The sequence below is a fragment of the Triticum urartu genome, chromosome 6 (genome assembly GCF_003073215.2).
Source record: "Triticum urartu cultivar G1812 chromosome 6, Tu2.1, whole genome shotgun sequence".
NCBI lineage: Eukaryota > Viridiplantae > Streptophyta > Magnoliopsida > Poales > Poaceae > Triticum > Triticum urartu.
This window is the reverse complement of record NC_053027.1, coordinates 650565-667289: the sequence shown is the minus strand read 5'-3', so window position 1 is coordinate 667289 and position 16725 is coordinate 650565. Positions and strand designations below refer to the sequence as shown.

The following is a 16725-nucleotide window of genomic DNA, read 5'->3' as shown; positions in this document are numbered from 1 at the left end:
CTGGGAGTAGGATTCCCCCCCCCCCCCCCATCCTAGTTGGAATAGGACTTGTGGAGGGGGAAAAGAGAGAGAGGGGCCGGCCCCCTCTCCTTGTCCAATTCGGACCAAGGGAGGGGAGGGGCGCGCGGCCCATGTAGGGCTGCCTCTTCTCTTTTCCACTAAGGCCCATCATGGCCCATTTAGCTCCCGGGGGGTTCCGGTAACCACCCGGTACTCCGGTAAAATCCCGATTTCATCTGGAACACTTCCGATATCCAAACATAGGCTTCCAATATATCAATCTTTATGTCTCGACCATTTCGAGACTCCTCGTCATGTCCGTGATCACATGCGGGACTCCGAACAACCTTCGGTACATCAAAATGCATAAACTCATAATATAACTGTCATCGTAACCTTAAGCGTGCGGACCCTATGGGTTCGAGAACAATGTAGACATGACCGAGACATGTCTCCAGTCAATAACCAATAGCGGGACCTAGATGCCCATATTGGCTCCTACATATTCTATGAAGATCTTTATCGGTCAGACCGCATAACAACATACGTCGTTCCCTTTGTCATCGGTATGTTACTTGCCCGAGATTCGATCGTCGGTATTCCAATACCTAGTTCAATCTCGTTGCCGGCAAGTCTCTTTACTCGTTCTGTAATACATCATCCCACAACTAACTCATTTAGTTGCAATGCTTGCAAGGCTTAAGTGATGTGCATTACCGAGAGGGCCCAGAGATACCTCTCCGACAATCAGAGTGACAAAACCTAATCTCGAAATATGCCAACCCAACATGTACCTTTGGAGACACCTGTAGTACTCCTTTATAATCACCCAGTTACGTTGTGACGTTTGGTAGTACCCAAAGTGTTCCTCCGGTAAATGGGAGTTGCGTAATCTCATAGTTATAGGAACATGTATAAGTCATGAAGAAAGCAATAGCAACATACTAAACGATCGGGTGCTAAGCTAATGGAATGGGTCATGTCAATCAGATCATTCTCTTAATGATGTGATCCCATTAATCAAATAACAACTCATTGTTCATGGTCAGGAAACATAACCATCTTTGATTAACGAGCTAGTCAAGTAGAGGCATACTAGTGACACTTTGTTTGTCTATGTATTCACACATGTATTATGTTTCCGGTTAATACAATTCTAGCATGAATAATAAACATTTATCATGATTATAAGGAAATAAATAATAACTTTATTATTGCCTCTAGGGCATATTTCCTTCACTTATTCCACCAATGATGACTCTGCCACACATGACTCTGCTGCTAACACTGCCAAGCCAAATCCTCAAGCCACAGCACCCAGGTTGATGACTGATCGAGAGTTACTCCTCAGTCTTCATCAAAAGGTTGATCGCAATCACAAATGGGTCAAGCGTCAGTTTGGTTCAATTCTTCACAACATGACTTCCACACATAATGCAGTGAAGAAAAACCATTACTACCTTCATGAAACCCTCAACCGCACCTGGGCTGTTCCGTCTCAAGTTTACAGTGCTGAAGATCTGGAGAAAATGGGTCTCAAAGAAGCTTTTGACTGGTCTGCACCTCCTCCGAAGAAATACAAGAAGGTCAAGGTTCCTTCTTTGGTGGCCAGCTCATATTTTTCATCACGAGAGACTGATGAAAATGAAGACTTGGATGACACTGCAGCAGGCCTTACTTCAACAACCGACCCCAACAACGCTGGCGCTCCTCCATCAACTTGAATATCTTCAGGGGCGTTAGTCCTTAGTTTCGATCCTTTTGGTCATTTGATGACAAAGGGGGAGAAATCTGAGTTAGTCTTCAAGAGGGTCTACTATATGGGCGTTTCGTTTTTTTTAAGTTACAACTCTCGTTCTTTCAAAACTTTTATTGGATCCAGTTGTAATCTTAAACCCGATGGTGCGCTGATACTTTTGTTGGACTATTCTACATACTTATTCCTCATTAATATTATCGCACGCATGCTGAATTTCATCAGGCACCATATTTCATCATGCATTTCAAATTCTTCATATTATATATCAAATGCGTGTATGAATTACAAGATATAGGAGGAGATCTCCATGATTCAACTCTTCAAGTGTGCATTGCTTCAAAAGCAAATTCCTCACTATGCACATCTTCAGGGGGAGTTCCTCTATATCTTGCAATCAAGTTCCTCAATATCAGTATTTACACTTCATATATTTATTCCCGTTGAAAACTTAACCTATGTTGTCATCAATCACCAAAAAGGGGGAGATTGTAAGTGCATCTAGTGCCCCTTAGTGATTTTGGTGTATTGAAGACTTATAGGTTAAGTATCTAATGCGTTTATGAGTGTACACAGGTCTATAAGTCTATGAGGAGTTTGATATTTACAGAGAAAGTCGACCCCTAAAAATGAAGTTCTTCAAGTGAAGACTTTGATATTTTGAAGACTTTCTGAAGACTTTGAAAGTGAAGAAATTGGTGTGACCTTGAAGACTTGGTATTCATTTGAGGAACATGAAGCGTGAAGACTTTTGTTTTCGTAGTTTCATTTTCTCTTTCTTGAGTCATAGGAAACACCGTACTGTTAAAGGGGGTCGAGGAAATACTAAGGAGAAATTTCCAAGTGATGCTCAACTCAAATCCTACACCTACCAATCCCTTCGAGTGAAGCCATTGGAAATCTCATACAGTTCAGTTAATTTCTTCAGTGACAGAGACGCAGTTCTTCTGGTCACTGAGGACTTTGCTCTGACTGAGGAGTTAGGAATTCGCCAGTGCGAATTGCCTACACAGTGAGGAACATGATAGCCCTGAGGAATTTGAACCTCAAATTTCCGACCGTTGCTGTGCTACATGCCAGCTGTCCCAAAATATCTTATCCACATAACGGTCATATCATTGAAGGGCATTTATGTCTTATCATGTCGGGCTGCTCCCTAGGCTATAAATAGCCGCCCCCTACAACCACTAGCTGGTTGGCTGCTCCGCGAGAACTTGACACTTGTCATTTGAGCGAAAATCATCAAGTGAGGAAAATCCAAACCCAAACCCAAAACACCTACAACCCAAAGTGATTGAGCATCACTGAAGAGATTGATCCTGCGTGGATCCGACGCTTGTTACCTTTGAAGAATGTGCTTCTTCCAGACGGTTAGGCGTCATGGTCTAGAGCATCCAAGAGGAATTGTGGATCGCCGAGTGACCTAGTCTGTGAAGGTTTGGAAGTCACCTGAAGACTTACCACGAGTGATTGGGCGAGGACTGTGTGTCCTTAGCTCAAGGAGATTACAGTGAGGACTGTGTGTCCGGGACTAAGTGTCCTCGAGTTTAAATACTCAGCCGCTCCAACCAGATGTACAACTGAGACAGCAGTTAGAACTGGTCTACCAAATCATTGTCTTCACCAAGCCTACTGGTTCTATTTCCTCAACACTTTCATTTCCTCATTACTGTGTTGTGTGTTTGTTCATATCTGTGCTTGAAGACTTTGACTGAAGACTTTCTCAATTTCCTCAGTTCAATTTCTTCAGTCTGTTTGTCTTCATCTTGTGCTATCCTGTGTTTACGCTTTCTGTACTCTATGTTTCTGTTCATTTCATCATGATGACCATACATGTAATCTGCTATGTTTACCTCTGAGTACTTATTCCGCTGCTAGTAGTTCTTCGCTAAGGAATTTCCTCACGAGAAAATTCCTCAGTGAAGAATTTCATAAAAATCGCCTATTCACCCCCCCTCTAGTCGATATAACACACTTTCATCCTCAAACCAAGGATCGTGACAGGTTCGATGGCCTTCATAGACATCGGAGAGACGGTCCCAGATAAGCTTCGCATGATCAAGATGCATGACGTTCCTGAACTGATTTTGAGACAGACAGGAGCAGATGACGTCCTTCACCGTGAGATTGAGAAGGGTGTACTTGCGAATGTCATCAGCTTCCGCCGTCTTGCACAGATCGGTCAGACCAATCTCAGTGATGGTCCACAGCTCGCTGTTCATCGCCATGAGACGCTTCTTCATCATGGCCTTCCATTTGGGATACTCGTGACCGTCAAAGATGGGCATGTCACTTTCTTCAAATCTGCGGTCGACATAACTAAAACTCCAGGCGGTTAAACCAAAATCACACAGAATAATGGAGTATCTCGCTCTGATACCAATTGAAAGTGCGTTAGGCTATCATGATGGTCTCATCGATCGGGTGGCCAACAACTGTCAGGACCTTTCTTGATCCAAGTTAGCTTGACATGGCCAATGGATGGAGCACATGCAAGCACATTATTCAGACGTTGCACTGTCGACATGATTCCTCGTAAGAATGAGATCATGGGTCTGTACTAACGACGCCATCTTCATGAGACTCAGAAGATGATATTCCCATTGGTATGTTTTACAAAATGCATGCTTGTTCAATACGATCTACCTAGTTTTTGCTCTAGAGGCAAGCACTACAGGAATCAGCTACTTTGCCGTCTGCCACGGCGGACGGCAAAGGCATGAACGGCGGACGGCAAAGGCCTTTGCCGTCAGCCGCGGACGGCAAAAGGCTCCGGCAAAGTAGGCTTCGGTAAATAGCTACTTTGCCGTCTGCTACTGATGGCAAAGTATTTGCCGTCCGCCGCAGACGGCAAAGAGAGCGCGGCAGACGGCAAAGAAGGCGGGCGGCAATAATTGCGCTGTCAGTCCGTTAAGTGGCTAACGGCAGGCCTTTGCCGTCCGCCGCTGACGGCAAACTTTCTAGTGTCTTTGCCGTCCGCCGTATGATGTCATCTACACGTCACTACATGGCAGGTTCTTTGCCGTCTGCCACTGATGACAAAGTCTTTGCCGTCTGCCACTGTAGACAAACTGACCAAACGGGTCAGCCCCCAGGAAGCACAGCTGGATGCCACGTGCCTTCTTTGCCGTCCGCGGCCGACGGCAAAGAGCCCGTTGCCGTCGGTGGCAGACGGCAAAGAGCCTGCATATTGGCTCTTTTATCTGTTTTTTATTAAATCCAACAATTTTCATCAAAAATATAGATGACATATATAGATATATTTCAAAAGGCCATTACAGAGCAAACATATAAGATATCCAACAGATAACTTCATCATCCAACCATATATATTACATGCATAGTTCCATCATACATAACAAGTTCAACATAGAGGCATCCAACCATATATATTACAATAGTTTCATCCAACGATACATGCATAGTTCAACGATACAAAAGAAACAGAGAAAGGGATAAGGAGCACTCCATCTATGCAAGCTTTCGTCAAGTGAATGAACTCTGCAAAATGAAAAATAAGAAAGTTAGAACAAGAAGAGTAGAACAAGAAGAAGAGTAGAACAAGAAGAAGACTAGAACAAGAAGAGTAGAACAAGAAGAGTTTGTCATTTATGAGCTAACTTACGTGAAATGGATCATATATGAGCTAACTAAGTTGAAATGGGTCGTTTATGAGCTAGCTAAGGTGAAATGGATCATTTATGAGCTAACTTAGTTGAAATGGGTCGTTTATGAGCTAACTAAGGTCAAATGGATCGTTTTTCAGGTAACTAAGGTGAAATGGATCTTTTTTAGCTAACTTAGATGAAATGGATCATTTATGAGCTAACTTACTTGAAATGGACCGTTTTTGAGCTAACTTAGGTGAAATGGATCATTTATGAGCTAATCTAGTTGAAATGGATCTTTTTGAGCTAACTTAGGTGAAATGGATCATTTATAAGCAGAGGTGTCGGGGTCGGGGTGTCGTGTCAGGGTGCCGGGTCGGGGTCAGGGTACCGTGTCGGGTCGGGTTTTTTTTCCTTTTCTTCTTCTTCCTCTTTTTCCTTTTCTTCTTCTTCCTCTTTTTCCTTTTCTTCCTTTTTTTCCTTCTTCTTCTTCTTCTTCTTCTTCTTCCTCCTTTCCTTTTTCCTCTTCTTCTTCTCCTCCTCTCCTCTTTTTTCTTCTTCTTCTTCCTCCTTTCCTTTTTCCTCTTCTTCTTCTCCTCCTCTCCTCTTTTTTCTTCTTCTTCTTCCTCTTCTTCTTTTTTCTTCTCCTCCTCCTCTTCTTCTTCTTCTTCTCCTGATCTCTTCTTTTTCTCTTTTTCTTCTTTCCTAAAACTAAACTAAACCTAAACCTAAAACTAAAAAAACAGAAAAAGAAAAAAACTAAATCTAAACCTAAAACTAAACTAAAACTAAACCTATAAACCTAAAAACTAATCCTAAAACTAAAACTAAATCTAAATTAAACATAAACCTAAAACTAAAAAAACCAGAAAAAAGGGAAAAAAAAGGAAGAAAGCTCACCTGCAGGGTGGAGGAGGGGGGCGGTGCGGCCTGGGGCGGCGGAGGAGCGGGGCGGGGCGGCCTGGGGCGGCGGAGGAGGGGGGCGGGGCGGCCTGGGGCGGCGGCGCCGGGCCCGGCCGGGGCGGCGGGGCGCGGAGGTGCCGGCGCCCAGACGGCAAGGCGGCGGGGGCGGCGGGGCGACGGGGCGGGGGGCGCCGGGGCGGCGGCAGGGGGCGCTGGGGCGGCGGCGGGGCGTGGTGCGACGGGGTGGCGAGAGGTGGGAGAGAAAGAGAGAGAGGGGGTGTGGGCCGCGGCCCCGTTAACGTTACGTGGGGCCTCCCTCTTTGCTGTCCGCGGCACTTTGCCGTCCGCCTTCTTTCTCTTTGCCGTCCGTTAGCGGACGGCAAAGAGGGGGCCCGTTAGGTTTTTTTTTTTTGCAGTTCGTCAGTGGGGCCCCTCCCTCTTTGCCGTCCGCTAGCCGACGGTAAAGAACTGGCTGATGGCAAACTTGGTCTTTGCCATCAGCTAGTTTTTTGCCGTCTGCTTTTTGGAAGCTGATGGCAAAGAGCTTCTTTGCCGTCCGCTAGCGGACGGCAAAGAACTGGCAGATGGCAAACTAGCTGATTCCAGTAGTGAAGTGTCTCTTATTAATTACCTGATGATCGATCGAGGTCTTCAGTTAACTAGCTACTAAAAATCTGATACTTGGTCACCAGCTGGGCCGTGTCTGTCAAGACTAGGATCGGTCTAGGTCAGTATTGATGAAATTAATTCCCACTCCGCAGATCGATCCGAGGAATCTGCGTGCTAGCACGTTCGGCTAACGTGATCCATGGCCTCATCGGTGGATCGGACTGACAACAGCCAGCTAGTTGTTCGTGACTCTCTGTCGAGACCTACATGAAACCAAGTTGACCTTCTCGGCTTGGACAACTGACGAAGCACTTGGGAGGAAGGAACATATGTGATTCCAGTAGATTCCTTCGGCACATGTTAACAATGCTACATAGCAAGCTGTGTACATGCATGCTTGCGTGCGCGGGGCCAAGAGCAACGAGAACAAAAATTTCAACTGGATCAAAGCTCGACTGTATTTTACGGCCAATCCGACATTATGGTCTTCCGCCTTTTTTCTACAGATACTTCCATTGCACGTCTAGTGAAACATTATTGTAAATCTCAAAATTAGTTGACAAGATCATTGATTTAAAAAAAATGAGTTCACCGATTTTGAAAACTAGTTCATCAATTTATTTTAAAAGTTCGTAGAACTGAAAAAAAAGTTTCATCAATTTGAAAAATAGTTCACACTGTTGAAAAAAAAAGAAAGAAGTACATCAAATATGAAAAAAGTTCATCGAAATTCCAGAAGAAGTTCATCGGAATAAAACAAGTTCATCGATTATGGAAAAATTGCATAGAATTTGAAAAAAGTTCATAAAATTGTATAAAACAAAGTTCACGCATTTCCGGAAAACAGAAAAGTAAAAACAGAAAAACAAAAGAAAAAAGAAAGTAAGGAAATAGATGCTTTTTGTATGTACATGAAACAAGCTGTCTAGCGTGTCGATTATATTCTGATCTCCGATCCGATGTTTCACGAGCTCAGTCACTTGCATGTGTATTGGTAATTTGGTATACATTTGAAATGAATGGTCGTATGATGTATGATGTTCAGTTAGTCCAAATACACACTGCGCAGCATGTCGGTTCATATTCTAATCTCCGATCGGAGGAATCCCTGACGTCTAGATGTATATGGACAAGTTGTCTGACATGTTAGGATAATCAGAAAAGTTAATTATGATACCCTAGGATTAGATTCTTCAACTACTTCGTACGTCAAGAGTGTCCATGAAGTTAGCATGTGAGATATCTAAGTACCTGATGCTAGCCAGTATTAATGTGACTCGTACAACCTCCGTTCAAGTCTTCTCTCCAGTCTGTCCAGCATAGCTCTGTGTAACTACATGATTGAATCGGTATAATGTACAAGATAATAAAGATACATAGTTAATAATTATAATGGATATTTTGTTTGTTTCTCGTTGATTGACTCAGTGTATTTTAGTCATGTTGAATCCATTCCCTTGAAAAAGAAACATGTTCAAACCCCAATTTAGTGTGTTCCGTGTATTTTCTGGTTCCCAAAACGTCATCCCGACAATTTCAGCCAACACGCAAATAATTAAATAATCATACATACCAACCGAGTCATTTAGTTTTGGTGAGCTTAATGAATCTACCCATTGGCATGTTTTCAAAAATGCATACTTGTTCAATATGATTTACCTAGTTTTTGCTCTAGAGGCAAGTGTCTTTTATTTATGGGATAAGTATACTTTTCGTCTTCAAACTCTTCCGAGAGTTTAGAAATCGTCCCTCAACTCTAATCCGAAGAGTTTTCGTCCCTCAACTATCAAAACCAGATAGTGTTCGTCCCTCGTGCCGATTCGGGCGGTATTCGTGTGGCGCGAACAATGCACTTTTTTTTGCTAGAGCATCTCTTATGTCATTTGTGCACGAAAATCTGCATGCACCTTGCACACCTAAGCATCTTTGATACCAAAAAAATTCTTTACTTTTAGAATTTGTTTTCTAATTTTTGTTTGCTATTTTTTTCGGATTTACTGTTCACGTCGGACAGAAACCGCCCGAAGCGGCATAAGGGACGAAAACTATCCGATTTTGATAGTTGAGGGACGAAAACTCTCCGGACTAAAGTCGAGGGACGATTTTTAAACTCTCGAAAGAGTTCAAGGACGAAAAGTATACTATTTCCTTTATTTATTACCTGATGATCATGAGAGTTTGATTAATCTCAAAATGTCCCTATAAATACGGTGCGCGTCCAGCGGCTGTGTTTCTCAAAGACTTGGATCGATCGAGGTCTTCAGTTAACTAGCTACTCAAAATCTGATACTTTGTCTCCAGCTGGGCCGCGTCGGTCAAGACTAGGATATATAGTTCTAGGTCGGTCTTGATGATATTAATTGCCACTATACAGATCGATCCGAGGAATCTGCGCGATAGTACATGGCATCATCGATGGATCGGATCCACAACAGCTAGCTAATTGCTCATGAGTATCTCTCTCAGGACCTCCATGAAAGCAAGTTGACCTACTCGGCTTGGACTATGGACGAAGCACATTGGAGGAAGGAACGTATGTGACTGCGGTAGATTCCTTGCAAGCTGTGTACATGCATGCATGCGTGCGTGGTGCTCGGCTCGTCAGTATTTTCAACTGGATCAGGCCTCGACTGTTTTTTACGGCCAACCAGACATTTTAGGGTGTGTTTGGTTGTTGGGCTATCCCTCTTTGGACAGGGATAGCAGTTTTTTAAATGGATGCCACCTGTTTGGTTCTTGGGCGAGCTGGGATTAGGAGGGATATGAACATCCAGATGCTTGGAATATCCGTTCAAAATCCGGCTCCGCAGCGACCCAAAAAAGTCACGGACCTGGCTATCCCGCACTCGCCGCGCAAAACGTTTTCCCCGGCCTCGTCTCTCCTCCGTTCACTTCCCTGAAAAGCCCAACGGCCTATTTCCTCTAATCGCGGCGGTTGCGCATCTTTCGTGACGGCCGAGGTTGAGTGAGCAGCGGCATGCCTCTCTCCTTCTTCATCTTCCTCCTTGTCACGCCCTCTCCTTCCTTTCTTCTCTCTCGCGCTTGAGCTGGAAGCCATTAGAGTCATCGGCACGGCATTACTGGGGTAGACTTTACATGAAATTAAAAATGACCCATGATTCCTCGGATGATGGCCTCGAAACGATGTGCATTCGATCGGCCTCGAAACGGCTGTCAAAGCCGGTCCAAATACCATTTGTCCCATGATTCAATACATACAAAAAAATTACATGAAATTCAAAATGTTTTTTTAGAAGAACACGGAACTAACTCACTGGTTCCCAATTGCCAGAATGTACCATGTAGGAATTTGTTAGTAGGCCTTTGGCCCAAAGCCCATCTAAAACTCTGAAATTCTCTTGCCCCATTCATGCATAGCTAGTGAGTGGGACTAAAGTTTAGTCCCACCTCGGAAGTTGAGCGAGAGTTGCACCATTTTATAAGGTGAGCTCTTCTACCACTTGTATGAGCATGCGAATAGAAGACCTACACGCGCTCCTCCTCCTCGCTCGCCTCGTCACGGGAATGGGCCTGATAATTACTCAGCCGTTTCCGGTTCTTTTGGATCATTGTAGGCCCGCATTATGTAGTCAGGCGAGGCTCCGCCACGCAAGTCTTCTCCATCCCTCCTTCCAGCGTGCATCATGAGAAGGGACAGCAAGCCTCCGGAACCCCGCCTCTCGTGATCCTGTATGGAGGAGGGGCGATCCAGTTTTTGGGGAGCGCACTCGCGCGACTGCTGGCAGCGACAACTTCGCCAACCATAACTTCTTCACCGACCTCGGCAACCTCCTCATCAACGACATGGGCGACAACATCAATGCCGGTGATCTTGTCCTCCTTGTTCGAGATCATGGAAGAATTCATGTTTCTAGTCTGTGCCGTAGATTCAATCTGTTCATCTACTATGCTAGTCTGCACGATTAGTTTAATCTCTGTTATTTTTGTCATGATTTATTTTCTATTTATTCGGATTAAATCTTGTATTAATTTGCTCATATATTCAACAATCCAAAAACCTTATTATAGGAAATTTACTCTGAGTGGTTCTGCTGCGCATTTGAAGCCGCCCGCCTTTAAGTGGGTGCAATATAAGAGATGGCGCACGAGAGCCGTCTACTGATTTTTACCTTATTATTCTTAGTTTAGTATACCCCTTTTATCCAGTGTCCTATCAACTTCTAGAATAGGCTATTTCCAAACTCCGGTTTGTGTACGTACGTGGCTGTGTGAAGTGACAACGTAGTAACCGGGTTTATGATGCCTTCCTATCTGCTCAATCCATGTGGGTTCGACACTTTACTTATCACGAAAACGCTACAACAGCCCTATACACTTGCAGGACATCAATGGGCCATTGAAAGTGGCCCAAGACGAAACCGACCTAAGGGTCATTAGCGCGGCTGACCAGGCTGGGAGTGAATATGGTGAGATGCCCCGTAGCTGGGACACTCTCATTCCCTGCCATTGCTAGTCTGTTTTGCTGTAGTGATGGCAAGCATTCTGCCTGCCCCTTGGAACCTGTTAGCAGTGGTGTGAGGCAAGTGTCAGGCGCTCTCCACGGCCAAGCTCTTTACTAGTAGACATTTTGGGCCCGCCACGTCTAGCTTGTGCCGCATCATTGTTTATTTCTCTTATCATACTAACCTTACTATCATTGTCTTTTGGTATAGCCTTCCACTCTCACTAGCCCATTACCTCTCCTTGTACTGATCTTATGTTTCTCGGACTTGGATATCGGCGGATCCAGGATAAAGGTTGCGGCAAGAGACAAATAATCGAACGAAAGTATAGATTAAAATAAATCGTCAATCCCAAGTTTTTCACAACACAAGGCTGCAAGGCTGCCCCCTCGGCCCCTTACCATGTCACCTAGATTTTAACTGGAGCACTCACATCTGCCATAGCTGCAATCTTATGGGGGAAAAAAAGATTTCTTGCACGAACCTTGATGTAAAAATAGTCGGTGAGAATAGAAAGTACACTCGTATGGGGATACAACTAGAACTTTCCAATTAATTTAATGCAACCATAAAAAATGATGGTAGTAAAAATATTATTAATCGCATCCTAAGATTTTTTTTTCATGGAGATATTTGACCATGTGAGAACATACTACACATAGAGCAGATACCTCATATTTTCAATTTGTCTTAGTTTGTGTCCTTATCCTGCCAACTTTTTGTTGTTTGGTTGTTTTTTGGTGTGTACTCTCATTATAAACTTACCGAGGAAAGGCAGATGATTATTGGACTTAAGCGATAGGGCGTGCACTAATTAACTTACATTGATTTCCATTTTTCACAACCAGCCATAGATTACTTTTTGTACGGTGGCATCCTGGAATGGTTTCATGGCCGTTGTAGTGTTGATCATTAGGCGCTTGTTTAATTCAAATCAGACGTATACATGGTTTTACGTGAGCTATCATGACGTACACGCGTCTTGCGTAAGCAACCTGACGTACATGAATGGAATCTTTAACTGCGCATCTGACTTTGTTATGGCCCGCGCCTGTCATGCATGTTACTTCTTTGTTTTTTGGAGGGGGTCATGTTACTTGTTGCATATAGCTCTGCTTTCATATCACCTATAAAAGCAACACAACCAAGCTGAGCATGAGCACATCCAAACACCACCAACACATTACCATTACCATCAAAATCAAAATGACTGGCCACACGCTCAGTTTCTCCACTTGTAGATGTTCTTTGTTAGCGCTATGTGTGCTCCTTGCCATGAGCTGCCTGATGCTAGCCGGCTGCTCTTCGGAGTCGTTGCCGACAAGTGATGACGAGCACCCTGGCAATCACCATGATCCGATGATCGACAGATTCCACGCATGGATGACGGTGCAGAACAAATCCTACTCCACGGCCGCTGAGAAGGTTCGTCGGTTCGGGCTATACAGGAGGAACATGAGGTACATAGAGGCCGTGAATGCCAAGGCGGCCACCTCTGGGCTCACGTACGAGCTTGGGGAGGGTCCCTTCACCGCCATGTCAAATCAAGAGTTCATGGCGCTTTATACCGGCCAGATTCCGGAGGTTGAGCATGGAGAAGATGGTGAGCAAGATGAGCAGATTATCGCCACCCATGACGGCCCCGTGGGTCGCGCAGACACAAATACTGTGTACACCAACTTCTCAGCGAGTGCGCCATGGAGCATCGACTGGAGGAAAAGAGGCGCCGTCACCCCCGTAAAAGACCAAGGGGATTGCGGTACACACAACATCTCTTGTTAATATTTTTCCTCCACTAGCTATGTACTCCCTCCGTCCCAAATTACTCCTCACAGAAATGGATAGAAATGGATGTATCTAAAACTAAAATACATCTAGATACATCCATACCTACGACAAGTAATTCAGGACGGAGGGAGTATAATATACCATGTCAATTATTATGTTAAGCATTGATATACAACTACAGGAAGTTGCTGGGCATTCTCCGCGGCGGCGGCCATTGAAGGAATACACAAGATAAAGAGAGGGATTCTGGTGTCTCTGTCGGAGCAACAACTGATAGACTGTGATTTAGTTGATGACCACGGTTGCAATGCCGGCCTACCTAGCAAAGCCTTCCAGTGGGTCAAAACACATGGAGAGATCACCGCCGCATCTTCCTATAGATACAAGGCAACCATAGGTGGGTGCTTGACCAACCGTAAGCCGGCGGCAAAGATCACTGGCTCAATCCGAGTCAAGAGCAACAGCGAGGTGTCGCTGATTAACGCTGTGGCGATCCAACCGGTGGTTGTTTTGATCTCAGTACATGGCAGACAATTCCCCCACTACAAGCGGGGCACCTACAACGGGCCATGTGGTGCCGGTCTCAACCATGCCGTCACCGTTGTAGGTTATGGGCAACAGATACAAAATGGGCCCAGGTACTGGATCGTGAAGAATTCGTGGGGGGCGACATGGGGTGAAAAAGGCTACATTCGAATGAAGAGGGGAACAAAAAATCCATCGGGGAAGTGTGGCATTGCTACGAGCGTTAATAGGCGTGCTTCCTTTATATTCAGATCCATCAATTTTCATTTGTCCAATTTTGTAATTCCTGCCTGCATGTGCACAGTGCCTACGTACTCTGCATGCGCTAATAGGCGTGCACTCCCTTTCGGAAATAAGGATCTGTATTTACTAAGTTTGTAAGTTCTGTTGATATGGTTTGATGGCAAGGTGCCAACTTATTTCTAGCGCCACCATGTGCAGCACGTCATTTCATTTGCTAAAATGATGATATGACTCAAAAAATTGATACTATCGGAAAGGTCGGTTTCCCGGGAGGTGGTGGGGTGCACCTGTCAGGACACTAACGATTTTTTTGTAGGTGGAACTCGGTGATTATGCTATATTGCCACCGAGTCTGTTTTGCCTGGCATTCAGTAATCGATGACGTTTTCTAAGTCCATTTATGAGCAAATTCGTTAGAGACCTTACACTGCAGCTCCCGATAAATTGATCTCGGCGAAATCCTAGATTCGACTAGTGTTCATCGGATCGATCGCCGGAGTACCTTATTAATTGAAGACATAGCCGAGCTGGAGGCACTGTATCAGATCGATTTTGAGATTAGACTTGTTTGTTTGCCTCGGAGAATCCTCAAGGTGATTTGTATGCGGTTGGAGCCGGTGGTCAGGGAGGTTTTTCCCAACATGAATAAAAGGCAACATAATCCTAGGATTGGTCCACCACCTACTTTAACATAGGCATAATGTCGGTCCAACAAGACTACTATTACCAATATATCCATTTTCATATTTCGTTTTATCGGTTTACAAGTTTTTGGCTGTGTGCATCTTAATTATCAAGAGTCTGGGTTTGTCTCATCAAGCTTTATATCCTCTTGATGTTACTCCCTCCGTTTCAAAATATTTGTCTTTCTAGATATTTCAATGCACTATAACATATAGATATATATCGACATATTTTAGAGTGTAAATTCACTTATTTTGCTTCGTATGTAGTCACTTGTTGAAATCTCCAGAAAGATAAATATTTGGGAATGGAGGGAGTACACTTCAAGTTAAATGTGCGATTTATCAGAAAAAATCATCTTTGAGTCTCATGGAGACTTTGTGCTTAGTGGAAACTTGATTTGTGTATGTGGTGGGCATGCAACATCTAGGTGACAGAGTAGAGGAGGCATCATGGTACATGTCAGAGTTATCCAGTTAAATCTCAAGCAGTCTAGCAAGTGTTGATTGTTATTTTGTCAGAACAGTTTTATATAATCGACCGGAACTCAGGATTCAAACTTGGTACTCTTGCATGAGCATCACTTCCCATGTACTGGTCCCCTGTTTATTAGAGCCAACTTGCTTCCTAGTTTTAAACAATGTACTCCTGGATAGCCAGTTGCAGATGAATATAATTTGATTGCAGTGCTCTGCACATTACTCGATCTCCACATTTCCCCCCCAACATTATTATAATCTCTGCACATTACTATAACCTAAGTTATTTTTCTGTATTAATTGCATATGATATGAATGATGATTTTGTAAAAAACTTACATCTACTCCACTGCAAGGCAAAGTTCAGCCGATGAACCTCCTCTAACGTTCCTTGCTCAATGTTTGTCCATATGAATATATACACGTTTGAGCAACCTGGATTAATCGACGTTCGGAAATAACCAGCTAGATGTTGGCCAGACGATCGATGAGACCATCACGTTAACAGAACATGGCTAGCAGATTCCTCGGATCACTCGTCCGAGTATCTGTTTCCTAAAGACCTACCTGGATCCATTCAAGTCTTTGATCGACATGGCCGAGATGGAGAAACCGGACAAGATTTTGAGATAAAACTTGCTTCTTTGCTTAGCAATATATACCCGTCCGTCTTAAATCACATTGGGAGAATAATAGAACTCTGGCAATCATCAGGTAAATCATGTATACTTGTCACCAGAGCAAACCAGGTACATCATTTTGAACAGCAAACAGACAAATAGGAACATGTTGTTTGAGATTCATGAAGATGACTTTGTTAGTACAGACCTAGGAGCTCATTCATACGAGGAATCCCGTCAACTGTGCCACGTCTCAACAACATGCATGCATGTGCTCTATCCACTTTGCCGACTCAAGTAAACTTGGATCGATGGAGGTCCCCAGAAATGCTCGCAGACAACTAGCTAGCTGTTGGCCAGAGGATCAACGAGACCATCACGTTAACCACATATGGCTCTTGCAGATTCCTCGGATCGATCAGGCGGAGTAGCTGTTCGATTAAGACCTCGATCGATTCAAATCTTTGATTGACATGGTCGAGCTCGAGACACCGAATAAGATTCCGAGATAAAACTTGCTAGTTTTCTTAGCAACAACTCGTCCGCATTAAATAACATTATGATACTAATTAAACTGTGATGATCAATAGGTAGTGAATCATATATACTCGCCGTTTGAATTAACGAGGTAAATCGTTTGAACAAGCATGCAACGGCAGCTCTGTAACATGCCATCAAACCATTTATTTTACTCTTAGTCAAGTATGGGACGTTGGAGTGAAACAAAGATCCTACATGTGAAGTGGCAAGGGAGAAGCGTTTCAAGGGTATGGGCTAGTGTCAGTTTGATGTGCAGTGGGAGGGAGCACCGAGAGGGACAACAGCAAATTCTACATAGGTCCCATTGACCTGCGGTATGTCGGTGTAGTTACACGCAAATAGGGAGGGTGAAATATTTGTTTGGGTTATGCAAAGGAATGAAAATTTATATGCATTTTTCATTGGACAACCCATGTACTATTGCACAATGATTATCAATAAATCATCTGCTATGTCTTTAGTTTCTCGGACATGTCTAGTATTTTATTTAGTTCTGCTACAACAGTA

At 43.9% G+C, this 16725-nt stretch overlaps 1 protein-coding gene across 1 annotated transcript; it reads left to right on the top strand.

Moving 5' to 3' along the window:
- The first annotated feature begins 12545 nt into the window (after nt 1–12545).
- On the top strand, nt 12546–16109 carry LOC125513662 (ervatamin-B-like). Its single transcript, XM_048678827.1, has 3 exons — nt 12546–13098; nt 13309–13874; nt 16083–16109. The coding sequence occupies exons 1-3, from the start codon at nt 12546–12548 to the stop codon at nt 16107–16109; spliced, it is 1146 nt and encodes a 381-aa protein (XP_048534784.1).
- The last annotated feature ends 616 nt before the right edge of the window (nt 16110–16725 follow it).